Genomic DNA, 17,160 nt, shown 5'->3' on the forward strand with positions numbered 1-17,160 from the left:
GTTTTAACCACCCGCCAGATTAGGCGTTTTCTCCTGTCTGGCAGGAGGTTCTTGGGCATTCTAGGGGGGATGCCTTTGAAATAGGCACCGCAATGGGAACGTCAAAGGCAGTACCTGCATGGCATGGACTGCTGCAGGCTATCCGTGCAGGTACTGGTGTGCATGCAAACTGGGGGGGGGACATGTTGTCCCCCCTGTGTGCATCCACATGGCACAGAGGCACAAGGGGGCCTTTGTTTCCTCACCGCCACAATTTTTCATGGCGGTCGCATCACCATGAAACGTGTGGCGATGAGGCAACTCATAATATGCTTGCCCCACCAAATATATAAGGCCTCAAGACCGCCTCAACACTGCCAGTGGTCTTAGAGCCTGGGCGGTTACAGTGGTCCCAGGGTTGACCCACCACACTGGTTGTAATGGGCAGTCGTAAGACTGCCACCGCCGTGCCCCAGCGGTCTGCCAGACTCATAATAAAGCCCTATGCAACAGTAGGGAAAGTGTTGGACTTCAAAGGAGTAAGATTTGTTATTCTCACTCCAGTCTGTGCAACAATAGGCAATGTGGTGGATTTGGGAGAGATAAAATTTACTATTCACACTCAAGTCTGTGCAATAGTAGGGAAAGTATTGGGCGTAGGGAAAGCTTTGGACTTTGGAGGGGTTTAATTTACTATTCCCACTCCAGTCTGTACCACAGTAGGGAAAGCGTTTGACTTCATAGGGATAAGATTTTCTAATCTCTTTCCAGTCTGTGCAACGGTAGGGAGAGCATTGGACTTTGGGGGGTTACATTTATTATTCCCAGTCCAGTCTGTGCAATAGTAGGGAACAAATTAACTTTGGAGGGTTAAAATATAGTTTTCCCACCAGTGGCGTAACAAAGTCCCCCAAAGTGCGGGGCAGCCGAGCTCCAGGGGCACCCTCAGCGCAGTACCCTGGACTAAGAGCTCCTGAATTGCAATGCAATTTGCACGGGGCTCCATCAAGTTTTGTTACGCAACTTTTTCCCACTCGAGTCTGTGCAACAGTAGGGAGAGCAATAGCCTTCAGGGGGTTATATTTACTCTTCCCACTCCAGACTGTGCCACAGTAGGAAAAGCATTGGACTTTGAAGGAGTTACATTTACTATTCTACTCCAGTCTGTACAATAGTAGAGAAAGCGTTGGCTTCGAAAGGGTAAGATTTTATATTTCCGCTCTAGTCTGTGAAACAGTAGGGATAGCATTGGAATTCAGGGGGTTACATTTACTATTCCCACTCGAGTCTGTGCAACAGTAGGGAAAGTGTTGGACTTCGAAGGGGTTGCATGTACTATTCCGAATCCAGTCTAAGCAACAGAAGGTAAACTAGTTCACTTCAACACATTACATTTTTGAATAACCATACCAATTTAGAAAACATAAAAAAAGTTAAAAAAAGTAACTTAACATTATAAATATATAAATATATTTAAAAATAATGGTTATTTAATTATTACTTAATTAGTTTGCCATCCTATACCCCTACAAACCTAACAACCCACACCTAAAATCTAACTAAAATATATATATAAAGTATATAAGTATAACACAATTTACATAATTGGCAACCAAATATATAACTAACAATAATGAATTATTAATTCATTCCTTAATTAACTTTTCAAGCAACAACTTTCCAAACCCAGTAACCCATTCTTAAAATGTAACATATATAACTACTTACATTTACATATTTAATCAATTCGATATTCATTATATGTGAATAATTGTTAATTACCTAATTAACTTCCCACACTATACTCCGAACAAACCCAGCAGCCCGCACCTAAAATGTAATCACTAAAATGCATGCTTATTTTACAATTTACAAATTAATACTCAAATAATTAATAGCTTAAACATTTATTAACTATTACCAAATTAACTTTTCACACATTCCCCCTGCAATCTCAGCAACCGCGATGACACTATAAATTACTATTGGCAGTTCAATTCAAATTGCAAACCGTATAAAAAGAATTATACAAACAGTGTGTTGTAATCTTATCCTCTTCTCCTTACCCTCTTTCCCCCCCCCTTCCTTCTCTGCTCCCTTGGTATGATCCGCGCTACATCCTGGAGTGTGGGTTAGAACGTTGATGATATTTGAAGCCGCCAAGCTGGGAGCACCTGTGATATCTTTATTTAATAAACTTATGATTTGTACCCGCCCTAGTAGTGATTTATTACTACATTTATGGCGACGAGGACGGGACACTGAGCCAGGGTCAGTGTGGTACCTCCCCCCTGGATATTTTTTAATGCTTGAGCGGAGTAAAGTCACAAGGAAGTCTCACTCATTTGATGAATGAAAATTCGGTCTAACGAGAGGCCGGTTGAGAGAGGGAGACAAGGAGAAAGGCTGTCGTTTTCGAGGTGAAGCGGACGACTCACGGCAGCAGTGTTCCGCTTCAGGTTTTAAAGGGGCGTCCTTGGGCACCATGCTCAGTCCCCTCCGTGGTTTGCGAGGACTGTCATGCTGTCGGTGAGAGGCAGGGAGCTCTCGTGAGGAGAAGACGCAGCAGGTCTTGTTCTTATCACAAGCAGAGTCGTCGACGGGAAGTTCCAGCCCTGAAAAAGTGCAGTAGAAGGAGGACTTCGTTTGTCAAAACTCTTCCGGTGAGCAGTTTGGAGAAAATAAAGGAAGGTGAAAGCGCTCCATGTGGTTCCCGAGCGAGTCGCACAAGACTGTGAGGTGAATCTTGGAAGCTGCATGAGAAGAAGGGAGCGGAGCAAGGAACGCAGTCCCTTTTATGACTTCGTGAAAGAAACTGTTTTGAGGTGAGCGCCAAGTATTAGAGGCATGAGTGAGTGACAGCATCGGGGAGCCATTAACACCTAACTCCCAGAATAAAAGGGAGGCGAGTAATTATAAGCCTCAGAGAATTGAGGAGCATTCTTACATGAATTTTGGAAGGAAGATTAACCTGCAGGGGACCAAGCTGAACGGCATCATAGTGTTGAGCCATCGAAACACCAAGAGGAGCGTTAAACGGAACAGATGTGACTAATACTTACGAAACTGTATTGTAGCAGTACATGTTAGCTGCATGGAAAATATATGAGGGACAGAAAGTGTAGCGGGCTTTTGTTCCAGTAACTGATTATTAACCGTGGTAGTACTCTGAGTGACATAGCGGATGAACTGTGAAATAGTCGAAAGTTCGTCAGATGAGCAGCAGAGGTTAATGAGGAAGCGGAGCGGAGCGGAGCGGGAGACGACTTTGCAGTTAATCGTTCCCACCGCAATTTGAAGTGTAATTGAAAGCCCTGGTGATGAAGTTGTGAAATGGGCTCTGTAGGTGAAAGTCCGTGAATGATGCAGCTGAGGCATTGTAAGAGATGACCTACTTCGGGCATTGAGTTTGTGAAGAGAAGTAAGACCCGAATTTGAGAGTATTGGAAGAGGCGAAAGCTTGTTAGGTGAGCAGTCGAAACCAAGGAAAGGAGAGGAGCGGAGCTCTGGAAAAGGTGGTAGTCCGGGTGAAATGGGAAGGAGAGAGACCCAAGTAAATGTCGAAAGTTCGTGAGGTGAGCAGCTGAAGTGTTTGTGAAGAGCTGGGCAGTGCGAGGACGATTTGGGTGTTAATCGTTCTCACTGCGTCTGGAAATTGAAAACAAGAGCCGTGGAAACGGAGTTGATTAATGAGCTAAAGTTCGCATGAAAAGGGTACGAGTGAGGAAAAAATGATTGAGGCACTCTGTTTCCTAAAGAGATATTGAGGGGAATCAGCATCATTAGCGTGAGGAGATAAATCCTCCTCAGCCTTTGTTTTGCAACCGAGTTCAGTCACGTTGATTGATATCCTACTCAAATCCCGCTGATAATAGCCATAACGGGGAAGACATTGCCACCGTGTGGACACTTTAAGCATTTAAGTGCGAGGAAAATCCTTGTTCAGCGCATGACAGTTGTATTGATGAAATAAAGGGTACGCCATATTTACATTCTCCCTTCGTCCTCAATTGCCACCCATCATATCGTCCCACACCAGCGAACCAGCCAGGGTTTATTTATTTTTTTTTCTCTCATGTCATTTTTTCTGAAGGGATATCCTAGCAGTCTTTTCTAGGAGCCTTGTCGTAATCCTCACATCTATCAAATACAAGTGCTTAAAATACCTGAGTGTACTAGTGGGCAACGTTGTTAATCTACTAGCAGTGTTCCACAGGGTCCCGTGGCGCTGCATTTCTGGGGCGGTGGCATCTTCTTGTGTAACTCTGGTGTATTGCAGCACACTAAACATGGAGCGGGGCCGAATGTATAATCTCCCTTCCCCTGTGCAGTTCAAGGAGGAGTTTAATAATAGCAGTGCTAAGTGGGGTAATTGGAAAGTGTATTTTGAAAACTATGTGTCCGTCTGGGAGGAAGAGGTAGCATCTCTTTCACCGGAAGTAAAGGCAGAAATTCTACTCCACAGCCTAGGTACAGGAGGAAGGAAAATGTATCACAATATGGAAATCGTATTCACGAAAGGAACTGAGAGGAATATTTATGAGAACATTTTGAACTGGTGGGATGAATACTATATACAAGCCACAAGTGGAGAGGCGCAAAGGGATGAAGGGTTCAAAGGAAGAATGGTCGGCAAAGAGGATGCAATTGATAGGAAGTTATCTCAGAGATGTACCGTTATTATAGGTGAAATTGAGACAGAAATGATTACAGACTCTGGTTCAAGATATAGTGAGGTAAGCAAAAGCGATTGGGACAGAAAATTTGCGGAAAAATATGGAAATGAATTGAAAGAAGCCAACACAGTCCTGAAAACTAATGCAGGGAAAGATATACAAGCTATTGGTTGCAAAGTCATGGGCGTAGTTTATAAAGGAAACAATATGAGGTGTACTATATACATAACGGAAGATGGTATCAACATGCTAGGGTGGAGAGATCAACAGAAGTTGAGGATTTCAATAGAGGTAAAGATAAAAGGACACATGGATGAGCAGACACGGAGTCAAGGCAAACAAGATATCGGAGGTGAAATGGTCAATGTTTGCTGGCAGCCAACCAAGGGTAATACAGCGATTGAAAGAACTGCAAGTACAAAGAAGTATGGAAGAGAAGCCATTGGGGACGAACGCATCAAGAAAAAAAACACATATCAAAGTCAGGTGGAGGAAAGAGAAATACGTAAGAAACTAGAGAGGTTGGACTGTAGGGAACAAAAAATTGAGGCAGATGTAAAATTTGGAAGTGTGGTGGAGTGTGTAAATACCACAACCAAAGAACAAGGAGGGCAGATGTATAAAATCAACCAGTCCAATCGCTTTGAGAGGCGGCAAAGAATTAAGTGGGCTGGGTTCAGGACCAAGGTGTCAGAGGAGTATGTGGACAATTTGGATCTGGAAAGAGAGAGAGGTGCGAGTTACATTGAGTCAAAAGGAGAGAACAAAGATGTATACATACAAAGGTTTGTTTATGGTTTTATGGAGAGGGGAAGTGAGAAAATGCAGAGTAATCTTAAAGGATCTCCACTAAAAGTCATGGAAGGGAAGATGAGTCCTGTCTATGGTCATTTGAAGAAGCCGAAGTGTAAGTGTCCAGAAAACACAGATAAGTTCTATTATGGCAAGCCCAAGAGGGAACAGGAGGACATACTTATAGCTGATGAGGCTCATGCTAATGAACGGGGACTGTTGAAAACAAAATGCTATAAAGGTTGTAATACTGTCATGGCCAAGGAAATGAGAGCAGAAGAAGGTCTAATCCAGCCATGGATAAGGACATGGAAAGAGAGACTCATTTTATCAGAGTTAGTCTTCGGGGATGGGTGTCCTGGCCCAAGCTGCTGCCTAGGGAAAAGAACAGTGCAGCCATTCTCAATTTTCCGGAAGGGGATGGTAATTCCAGCATGAGGAGTTAGGGATCCAAGGGAGAAATAGACGGTGTGGCAACCTCAGACACAGGGGAGCCAAGGGTGGAAAGGTGGTGATATATTCACATGTGTTCCACAAATGTCAGGATGCCTTAAACACTTCCCCGTGCATCCATTGAATTGGATTCCCCACACCATAATGGTGCACACTCTGGTTGCACCAGACTGTTACTGTTGTTTAATGTTTGGTTGACGTAACCTGATAAGTTTAGCTAATACAATCTGTACTGTAAAGAACATTATATCGCCTCCTTCAGATAAATATGTGACAGAGCTATTCAGGAAATCATTACAGGACATGCTGTAGGTTCAAATAAGCATTTTTCCCTGTCATGTTTATTGGAAAACAAACTGTTCAGAGTCATTGTACCACTGTTATTGTGCAGTCTTTACTGTTCCTCTATTCTATCTATATAAAAGGGTTTTATGCCCCCTACCCATATGCTGCTCTGCTCTACCTTTCCATCACCCCCTACCCTGTTTCTCCACCCGTACCTTACCCTCTTCTTGGTGTCCCTTTCTGTTTCTCCTTCCTTCACCTTTTCCATAGTGAGGGAGGTGTGTTGTAATCTTATCCTCTTCTCCTTACCCTCTTTCCCCCCCCCCCCTTCCTTCTCTGCTCCCTTGGTATGATCCGCGCTACATCCTGGAGTGTGGGTTAGAACGTTGATGATATTTGAAGCCGCCAAGCTGGGAGCACCTGTGATATCTTTATTTAATAAACTTATGATTTGTACCCGCCCTAGTAGTGATTTATTACTACACAGTGGTAGCATGTTAAATTAATATATGAATTAAATTACATTCAAATACTCAAAAAAACGATATTTTTAACATCTATATAATTGAAAACGATATTAACAACGATGATATTCTTGATAACGATATTAGTTACCTGAAAAAACTTTATTCTTGTCAACAATATTTCTGCATCACAATATTTTTTTTCGATATTTTGGCTCTCGATATTTAAAACTTTATTTTTGTTTAAATACCGCTGTGAAGTATTGCTGATCAGAAAACCAAAATTTTTTTATTGGACAATTTTGGAGATAAGTGCCTTGTAAAAGCCATGGACCTCCTGAATGTCTCTGTATACAAGATTATTTTCCTTCGCTCACCCACTAATCCCCGCCTAGGCTTCCCCAGCTCCCCAACATGTCTTTCACTTTATTCTGAGTTTATTTATACACGAAATTGTCACTCCGTGTCTTTTGACATCTTTTGTTTTTTTGTCAGTTGTTAGGAAGAAATATAGTCTCTTACAATAGGTTCCTTGGTGAGATGAATTGGCGGGTAACATTCTGAAAAATCATTCAGCGTAATTACTTCTATGACAAGGTATGGGACCGTGACCTGGTTCCTGACATATTTCTCTTGTTTACCAGAATGGCGGCTTGTGGCTTGGAGGTGTGGGGCAGTGCAGACTCTGAACTTCATGGCTCCTGTTGCTCAGAACCACCCAGATCTTGTGACTGCTTTGTTGCTCTCCCTCCTTCTACGTTATCCCAAGTGGTGATCTTTGGTAAGAACTCAGATCGGCCAAGAGATGAGGTGCAGGAGGTGGTTCACTTTCCTGCTGCTGATCACGGATTAGGAGAAAAGGTCATGGTGAGTATAGTCAATTTTTCTGCCCTGTATGTCCTGCTATTTTTTTAACTGTTCAAATATGCTCTTAGTCACATCAGATTTCTAGGCAAACTTTCTTGTGTTGTTATCGCTGGCAGGATAGGATGCACCCACCTCCACGTATTCAGGCAACCCCGCAGTTCAATGTAACCATTTGTTTTCTCACACCCCACATCAGGCATGACAATCATTTGTGGGGGAAATCTAAACACCCTTCCCCTTACACCGAAACAAATAAGCATTTTACTCTGCAATATCGCTAACTTCCTTGCAATAAGGTAGAAGAATGCTTCCTTTTTCTCCCATAGTCTCAGCCCAGATTGCATGTACCTTGTTGACTAACCATGCAGAAATCACTGGCGGCTGTCTTTGGTTTAAAATGTATCCATGAGCATTAGTAAGTGTCTGGCATAAGAGCGAATGAGCGAAAGAAAGGACGAGTGAGAGAAATTTCGAACTTCCGCCACTGTGAAATCAGTGAACCGAATATTTAGACTGGAGTAGGGTTAACAGAGTTTTACTCTGATTACATACATATGTAAGACACAGACCCCTCACCTGCATGCTTTATCTCATATGGCTGAGATACCCGCCACCCCCTCTCAACACAATCCCCAAAGGAGGGAAACCGGAAACAGTTCTTGAAGTTTTTGGAAGTGGGAGGGAGTGACCCTCCCGGCCGTATTTATTAAAACAAAAATTAAAACATTAAACAGTTCATATTATGTACAATTTCATTACCACATTGCGATGTTTGGCTAACCTTAACAGATTCTCTAATACAGAGGTTCTCCTAGCCGATCTAACATCCTACAAAACATTTTCTTGAAATATTGAAATTGTACATCCTAACGTTTAAGGGCCAACGGCAAGGTCGTAACCGGTGTCAAGATCCCTAACCAGACATACCCCCCCCACTTGGGAGGGGCGACAGCACGGAGGCGTACCTCAAGTGCAACTACTACCAATTTCCCTTGACTTGACGGGGGCACCTATAAACTCGACGCCAGTTAAAGGTCGTTCGAAGACTCGTGTGAGGTATCTAGAAGGTATCGTAGACCTCCCCCCAACCCCACACAACTTACCACATCTGCCGTCGCAGACGTCACTGGCCCCGGGAAATTCCCCAGGAGGGGGCTGTAACCCCTCCTACAAAGGAAGGGGCCTTGACCGCCTTTCCTTTACTTTCGGCGACCCATCCTTAGAAGGGACCGCCTCCCCATTGAGGGGCCAAAGGCCACCTCTCCCGAGCGCTCCCATCCGTGTTGGGTGACGCCCACTCATAGGGATCTTCTAATTAGTGCTCACCGATCATGACCTTACCGCCTACCAAAATAAATACGACAGTGCTACTAAGCCTAAAAATACATTGGCCACTATGACCGAAAAAGCATGCTTATAAATCGACACTATATCTGAATTACTTTAATCACAAAATTCACATAAGATAAACCATTCTTTATTACACTCAAAATCAACACGATACTACCACAACCTGTAAATGAAACAAAATTATTGATCACTTTATTACAAACAACTTGCTGTCCTCAGGGGCTGGTGGGTGGGTCAAAATTGGCTCTTCGTTCCGTCTCGAGCTCACGTGCAGCGAGGAGGTGCAGCTTCAGAGCACAGGAACAAGAGGATGTCTTCTGGTCTTGCGTCCCTTTTTATCCGTCTTCAGGGCGGGCGTAAACCCGCCCCTGCCTGCCCCGAGGGGCGTGGCCAGCTGCGTCGGTGTCTAGGCCAGCCCACTCTAGGGCGGGAAAAAGCGCGCCCCGGCTACGCCGCTTCGGGCATACCAGCCGAGACGCGCCTCCCGCCCAAAATGGCTTCCCGGGGGGATCGAGGTACTCTGCCATACGTTCGGGGGGACCGAGTGGTCGCCCCTTTCCATATGGCTGAGATACCCGCCACCCCCTCTCAACACAATCCCCAAAGAAGGGAAACCGGAATCAGTTCTTGAAGTTTTTGGAAGTGGGAGGGAGTGACCCTCCCGGCCGTATTTATTAAAACAAAAATTAAAACATTAAACAGTTCATATTATGTACAATTTCATTACCACATTGCGATGTTTGGCTAACCTTAACAGATTCTCTAATACAGAGGTTCTCCTAGCCGATCTAACATCCTACAAAACATTTTCTTGAAATATTGAAATTGTACATCCTAACGTTTAAGGGCCAACGGCAAGGTCGTAACCGGTGTCAAGATCCCTAACCAGACATACCCCCCCCACTTGGGAGGGGCGACAGCACGGAGGCGTACCTCAAGTGCAACTACTACCAATTTCCCTTGACTTGACGGGGGCACCTATAAACTCGACGCCAGTTAAAGGTCGTTCGAAGACTCGTGTGAGGTATCTAGAAGGTATCGTAGACCTCCCCCCAACCCCACACAACTTACCACATCTGCCGTCGCAGACGTCACTGGCCCCGGGAAATTCCCCAGGAGGGGGCTGTAACCCCTCCTACAAAGGAAGGGGCCTTGACCGCCTTTCCTTTACTTTCGGCGACCCATCCTTAGAAGGGACCGCCTCCCCATTGAGGGGCCAAAGGCCACCTCTCCCGAGCGCTCCCATCCGTGTTGGGTGACGCCCACTCATAGGGATCTTCTAATTAGTGCTCACCGATCATGACCTTACCGCCACAGGCCGGATAGTTGACCGGCTATCCGGACCCCCCACAAAACTCCTACCTAAAGGTCATGTTTCAACGTTTTTAACCATGCTAAGAAGTCTCCTATTAGTAACTCATTTCCCACCCGAGACAAATGCACACCATCCCCCAAATACATACTGTCATCATTAATACAACCATGCGGGATAGAATGCAATGTCCTGGAACGGAACAACCTACTCACTTTGTTATTCAGCTTTCTAACAGAATGGTTCAAAGCAGGAACAGAAATAGCCCCCCGCCACACCTTTCGTGGAATCATATGGGACCACGCAATGGTGCACCCCGGAACTCTCCTCGCCAACCAACTTACAGTGGAAAGCATTGCCTCCAGGAGAAGTCGTCTACCGGTGGTGACCAAATCATTGCCCCCTAAATGTACTATAACTATAGACGGCGGTGACCTCGTCCGCCCTAACAAACCCTCAAAAAATGTTTGAAACTGGTCAATACAGAGACCGCCTCTTCCGTAGAAGGACACCCTGTACCCGTATTCCCCAGCTACGTGAATCATGTCACCTGCTTTGAATACGTCTGCGGCACGCCTCACGTATGAGTGGCCCACGACCCACACCTCTTTTCTCACAGCCGGTGATGTCTGACCGCTGGCCCGGTGTTGGGTCGACTGCATAGTCCGCCCCGCCTCGTAGGCTCGCGTAACTGAAAACCAAACAAAAACAAGAAGCGTGAGTATATTATTACAGCTTCACAACATGTGCAACCGCACATATCTCTTATAACAATTGGAGGACCAACGCCCCACTCGTTTGACTTGTTCAACATTAAGACCCCTGGCTGTAGCTTCTGTGGCAGCCCCTATACGAAAGGAATGGGTCCCAAACTCGCCCGGGTTCAAGCCCGCTGCGGCAATTGACATCGCAAGCACCCGCTGAAACTGAAATTTCGTCAGTGGGGTGGCGTCCGCGTGTCTCAACAAGGTCCCCCCCCATGATGCCACCCTTCGTGCTAGGTAATCCTCTAAACACTTTACCGGACACATGGAGGACCCGGGAATCCTGCGTATGATTATGCAGTCACCCATCCCATCCTGATCGGTCCTGGACCTGACGAAGGAGACAGTCATCGTCTCTCCCCTGATCTGAACGTTTTCCTGGCACAAACCCCCAGCCACATCCAGTTTGTTCCTTGCCACCAGCTCGCTTACCCTCTTCGCCCCGTGAAATGCAAGCGTAAAAGCGGCTCGGAACAATACCGTCTCAAACTGAGACGAGCATTTGGCAGGGAGTGCGGCCAACAACTGGGACAACCTATCCAAACCTATCGGGCGCCTCTCGTCTACTCTGCGACCCTCAAGGCGTTGCCACCCACGCAGCGCTTTCTGTACCACGAAAGATGCTGTCGGGTCCTGGATATTATGAGCCCTGGCAACAAAGGAAATGGCAGCACGATGCCTCTGGGCCGTAGCCACCGATTTCCCAGCCCTACGTAAGGACATCAGAAAATTCACTACCCATTCCTCTTGGCCCCACAACCCCTCTCTGTCAGTCCCCAAAAAGGCTAAATAGGCCCGAAACGCCCCTTCATATGCCTTCCTCGTCCGTGGTGCTAAACTCTCTCCCACGAGGTGACGAAGTTCGGGGCACCGAGAGACCAGAGAGCTTCGGGAAAGGGTGCCGGCTCTGGGTCCGCTGAGGGAAGGAAACCCGAGAAAGCCTGCATTTGAAAACGAGACAGTGCGTCAGCCGCCTGATTCAACACCCCTGGGACATGTTTTGCTCTGAATATCACGTTCAGTTGCATACAAAGTAAAACAATTTCTTTGAGCAATCTCAAAATCAGTTTACAACGTGCTGCCTGACTATTGATGCATTCTACTACGGTCATATTGTCAGACCAAAATATGACCGAGTGATCTTTGAACCCTTCGGGCCAGGTTCTGAGGGCCACCAAAATGGGAAACAGTTCCAGGAAAGCAATATTACTCGTCAGACCATTATCGTGCCACCACGTCGGCCATCTTTGTGCCGACCATTTCGTGCCGAAGATGGCGCCAAAGCCAATGCTTCCTTCTGAATCTGTCCATAGCCCCAGCTCTTCAGCGGACACGGCTGGCTTGTTCCAGACTACTCGACCATTAAAGTCCGCCAAAAATGCTAACCAAATACGCATGTCCTGGCGGACCTCAGCCGATAGTCTCGTGCGATGATGACCCTCCTTTAGGCCGACCATCGCTTGTGCAATCGAACGGGAAAAGGGGCGGGCCATTGGTATCACCCTTAGGGCAAAATTCAACTTCCCCACCAACTGCTGCAATTGATGCAGCGTAACTTTAGATGCATTTATACACACTTGCAGGGCTGCCCTGAATTTCAACACTTTGGCAGTCGGCAAACGAAAACAACCCTCGCTGGAATCCAACTCGATCCCCAGAAACTCGAGGCAAGTCGTAGGACCCACTGTTTTACCCGGTGCCAATGGCACGCCAAACTGGTTCATTAACACACAAAATTCGGCCAAGGCCCGGCCACATTCAAGATCCCCGGCTGCCCCAAGAAACAGAAAATCATCAAGGTAATGCATTACATTTTGGAAACCCGTCTTCCTTGTGAAGACCCATTGTAGAAAACTACTGAATTTCTCGAAATAGGCACAGGATATAGAGCACCCCATCGGCATACACCTATCCATGTAATAACAACCTTGGAACATGAATCCCAGGAGACGCTGGTCGTCTGGGTGTACCGGGAGCAATCGGAACGCTGACTCGATATCTGATTTCGCCATCAGCGTCCCGGGCCCCAGGCGATTCAAAATGGCTACGGCTTCATCGAATGATGCGTACCGCACCGAACACACTTCTGGATCGATTGCCTCGTTTACAGACCGACCATGTGGAGCTGATAAATTGTGAATCAGTCGAAACTCACCTGGGTCCTTCTTGGGGACCACCCCTAGGGGAGAACAAACAAAATTCTGCACCGGGGGTACACTAAACGGGCCAGCGACCCGACCTCGATTAACCTCTTTCTGGATCTTATCCTGTACTACAGTCGTATGCTGCAGAACGGAAAGTTGATTTTTGCACTTCTCGACACCCTGAAAGTCCCCTACCGGGATGCGGAAACCATACGAAAATCCGTTCCGCAGCACCCCGGCAGAAGTACGATCCGGGTATTCACTGAGCCAGGGAATCATCGCCCAGGTATCAATCGGGGTTGGTAGAGGCGCCCCTCGGACTACATTAGACCTGTTTGGCGCCTCCTCTACCCCCATTCTCACCCGTTCTGGCTCTGCACATGGACTCAGGATGGGACGACCCGCAACCACTACATTCGTGTTTGAATTTACACGATCCCTGGGGCCTAGTACATTTACCTCTGTTGAAGTTAAAGCAGAAACCCCTTTTTCCTGCATTGCCGGCAGGTTTCGAGTAATCATCGGTACCCGTACCTGACCGAAAGGGCGTCCCCGCATATTGGCGGGAGGGTTCGCCAACATTGCTCCCCACCAAAGGCATTTTTAACATTCCTGACTCCTTCATTTTATCCCATGTCAATGAATCATAACAATCCCAGGTTAAACTTTTGTTATGCTCCTTCGCCTTTCTGAAAAGATTATCATAACAGAACCAATGGTTACCTTGGTGTGATGTCGAGTACCCCATGATTCGTGACTGATAGATTGGAAACTCGGGAAGCAACTCTGGCCTACGTTCCCCTAGGATTGACGTAAAAATTCCCCATGCATTGCCCCAATTGCCAATATTCTCATTCACTTTAAAGGCGGCCATTTTTGCGCGCCAAACACTCGGATGCATGAGATCCTTCTGACCCTTAACATGCTCCACCTCATAATGATCGACAAGCAACGAGAAGATGTTCACATATTCCCCCGCCCAAATCTTTTCTTTAGTTGCCAAAGGAACGTGTTGCCCCAACTTTTCTCTACGAGAGGGTGCTGACTCATCCCTCGCGATCGGCAATGGCCGCTTACCTGCACCGGACGCTGCCTCTGCGGTCGCAATCGCCCCTTGTGGCTTGTCTATCACTGCAGCCGGTGCGGACGCCTTGGCTGCATCCCGTTTTTCGCGCAATTGTCTCATCAGCGCCTGTGCCTCGGCAGCCGTGGCGCCCTCGCTACTGTCGCCCAACCACGCTGCTAGCTGTGCTGCCAGCTCGGGCGGCATGTCCTCATTGGACATCGGGGTGACCACCACGGGAATCGGATTCCCCTCGGCCGGTACTGGGGTTGGCGCCTCGAGCGGGGTACAGGGAACCGGGACGTCTCCCCCGGCTGGTCCCCTCCTTGGCCTCTTGGCTTTCCCTCCTGGGGCTGCTCCAGCCGATGGACGCCCCGATCCCCCCTCCCCGTCTCGCTCCGCCACCCGCTTCTTCAGCTCGGACATCTCCTTCATGAGGACCCGAACCATCTGTTCAGTCGTCATTCTCTTCGCGCCTTTCTTGGGCATCTCTCCGACAAAGTATCTGGAAGACAAGAAAAAGATTACAACGCTCAAAATTGGCTCTTCGTTCCGTCTCGAGCTCACGTGCAGCGAGGAGGTGCAGCTTCAGAGCACAGGAACAAGAGGATGTCTTCTGGTCTTGCGTCCCTTTTTATCCGTCTTCAGGGCGGGCGTAAACCCGCCCCTGCCTGCCCCGAGGGGCGTGGCCAGCTGCGTCGGTGTCTAGGCCAGCCCACTCTAGGGCGGGAAAAAGCGCGCCCCGGCTACGCCGCTTCGGGCATACCAGCCGAGACGCGCCTCCCGCCCAAAATGGCTTCCCGGGGGGATCGAGGTACTCTGCCATACGTTCGGGGGGACCGAGTGGTCGCCCCTTTCCATTCATCATAGTGGTCGCACCTCACCCGCAGAAACATTAATAGGTAGGCTCAACCATAGCTCCTTTTTTAATGTATGGATGGCTATGGTATTATAGCACAATATTGACCTTTAAAAGAGATGTCCTAGCTCTTGTTTGTGAGCAATTATGGACTGTGACAACGAGTCATGCCCACTTCAAGGAATAACCACAACCTTGTCAGGGTGAACCCTCTAAGTTACTAAAGTTAAAACCGAGCTCACCTCTCTGGTAGTTATGGTATAGAGCAGACCGGCTTAATTTAAGGTAATGTGTAAACTATTTATGCAGTACCAAAACAGAAATAAAGTAAAAATGCCTAACAACATAAATCCCGAACCAAAGTAGAAAAATAGGGTAACATTTAATAAACAAAATTCCACCAAATTTCTTTAAAAAAAAATATTTAACAAGGGCAACCGGAGTTATGAATTTTTCACACTTTAGGTAGAAATAGCACCAAGAAGAGCTAGGCCCCAGGTATAGCCAGTGGTCACTTTGGTCCGATACACCAAAAGGGTTGGTTACACCAACAAGGTACTACATTTATGCCTAGCATTATCTAGTGGAAGGGGGTGACTTCTAGCCCCTCCCTAACCAATAGGGTAAAAGATCTTAGGCACTGACCGACCTTTGCAATAATTCCTGTTTGCCTTACTGCAAACTATCTCAAAATTCCATGCGCCAGGACATTCTCAAGATGGTGAATATCATCGTCCACACTATATTTGGGCTATGAGGGCTTGGGTGTGTATGGGTAGTGTACTATAATAATCCTAGTGTCATCCCACATCTAACACTAAACTGTAGTCATCTGCATTTGTTTTTGTGCTAAGTATGCAGCAAGACCTTTCAATTTTAAACTCGGCACCAATAAACCTAATTGTGAACATGCACTCAATAAACGTCACTTAAAATAAAAATGCACTCCTTCAGTTTCTCCTTTTGGGACTTTGGGAGACTGAAAACAGCCTCTGCTCATTGCAATTCCCCCTACAGCCTTCAGTAATTTTCACACTCCACTCTCTAACCATCAGGAATCATCACTCCACCAGTTGTTGACTTCTCTAATTTTCTTAAAGGGGTTCTGATCCCCACAACTATTTTTTATTAAAAAAATGAATGTGCTCCAAGCTGCAGCCTCATTCCTTTAGCCCTCCACAGGCCCTGTATTGGATGCTTGTTTCCGGTCCAGGAATGACATTTCTTGGCAGTTCGGGCTGGACTGTTCCCATGAGGCACAGGGTCAGACTGATTTGCATAAGGCCATGCCTGAACTGGGGTGGCTGAGTGAGCTAAAGAATGGTGATGGATTAAACCCAAATCAGTTGACTGGGGGTGAGTGTTTGATTTGCCCAAACGCTCCGTCCATCATTCCCTTTTGTATCGTTTGTTCGCCCTAAGTTGGCAGGGTATGCTCAGACGTGAGTCCCTTGCTCACTTGGCCACTGGATTCAAGATAGCCTGGCTAATGAGGATTAGTAATCCGAAACCGTTCCCAGGATGCTTGTTTCCGGTCCAGGGAAGACATGGCTTGGCAGTTCGGGCTGGACTGTTCCCATGAGGCACAGGGTCAGACTGATTTGCATATGGCCATGTCTGAACTGGGGTGGCTGAGTGAGCTAAAGAATGGTGATGGATTAAACCCAGATCAGTTGACTGAGGGTGAGGGTTTGATTTGCCCAAAAGCTCCGTCCATCATCCCCCTTTGTATCGCTCTGTATTTTTCTCCCAGTTCTTTTGCCTGAAAGGGTTCATCTCCTCTTCTTCTAGTGCACATATGTGGAAGTGGATCAAGTCCCCAGGACTCATGCAGTGATCCTCAGCCGCCCAGCGTGGCTCTGGGGAGCAGAAATGGGAGCAAATGAGCATGGGGTGTGCATTGGCAATGAGGCGGTGTGGACCAAGGAACCTGTGGCCGAAGAGGATGCCTTATTAGGGATGGACCTAGTCAGGTAAGACCCATAGGATGTCTATATGCTAGTGGAAAGGCCAAGAGATGCCTGCAGTGTCTTCTGGTAGGAAATAGTTGCATTTAGAAATGGTAATTGAACCTAACAACATAATTTCCCACTATAAAATGATACGGTACACATCGTAATGAAAGTCTGGTAGCCGAGGTGTAATTTATTGA

At 46.9% G+C, this 17,160-nt stretch overlaps 1 protein-coding gene across 1 annotated transcript in view; it reads left to right on the forward strand.

The window, feature by feature from the left end:
- Positions 1-17,160, forward strand: part of SCRN2 (secernin 2) — a 203,371-nt gene that overhangs the window by 81,604 nt on the left and 104,607 nt on the right. Inside the window, exons 2-3 of the mRNA XM_086924298.1 lie at positions 7,294-7,516; positions 16,800-16,981. Coding sequence (XP_086780424.1) covers positions 7,295-7,516; positions 16,800-16,981 — 404 coding nt within the window. The 5' untranslated portion in view covers position 7,294. The remainder of the gene's footprint in view (positions 1-7,293; positions 7,517-16,799; positions 16,982-17,160) is intronic.

Source organism: Lissotriton vulgaris, chromosome 5 (assembly GCF_964263255.1).
Source record: "Lissotriton vulgaris chromosome 5, aLisVul1.2, whole genome shotgun sequence".
NCBI lineage: Eukaryota > Metazoa > Chordata > Amphibia > Caudata > Salamandridae > Lissotriton > Lissotriton vulgaris.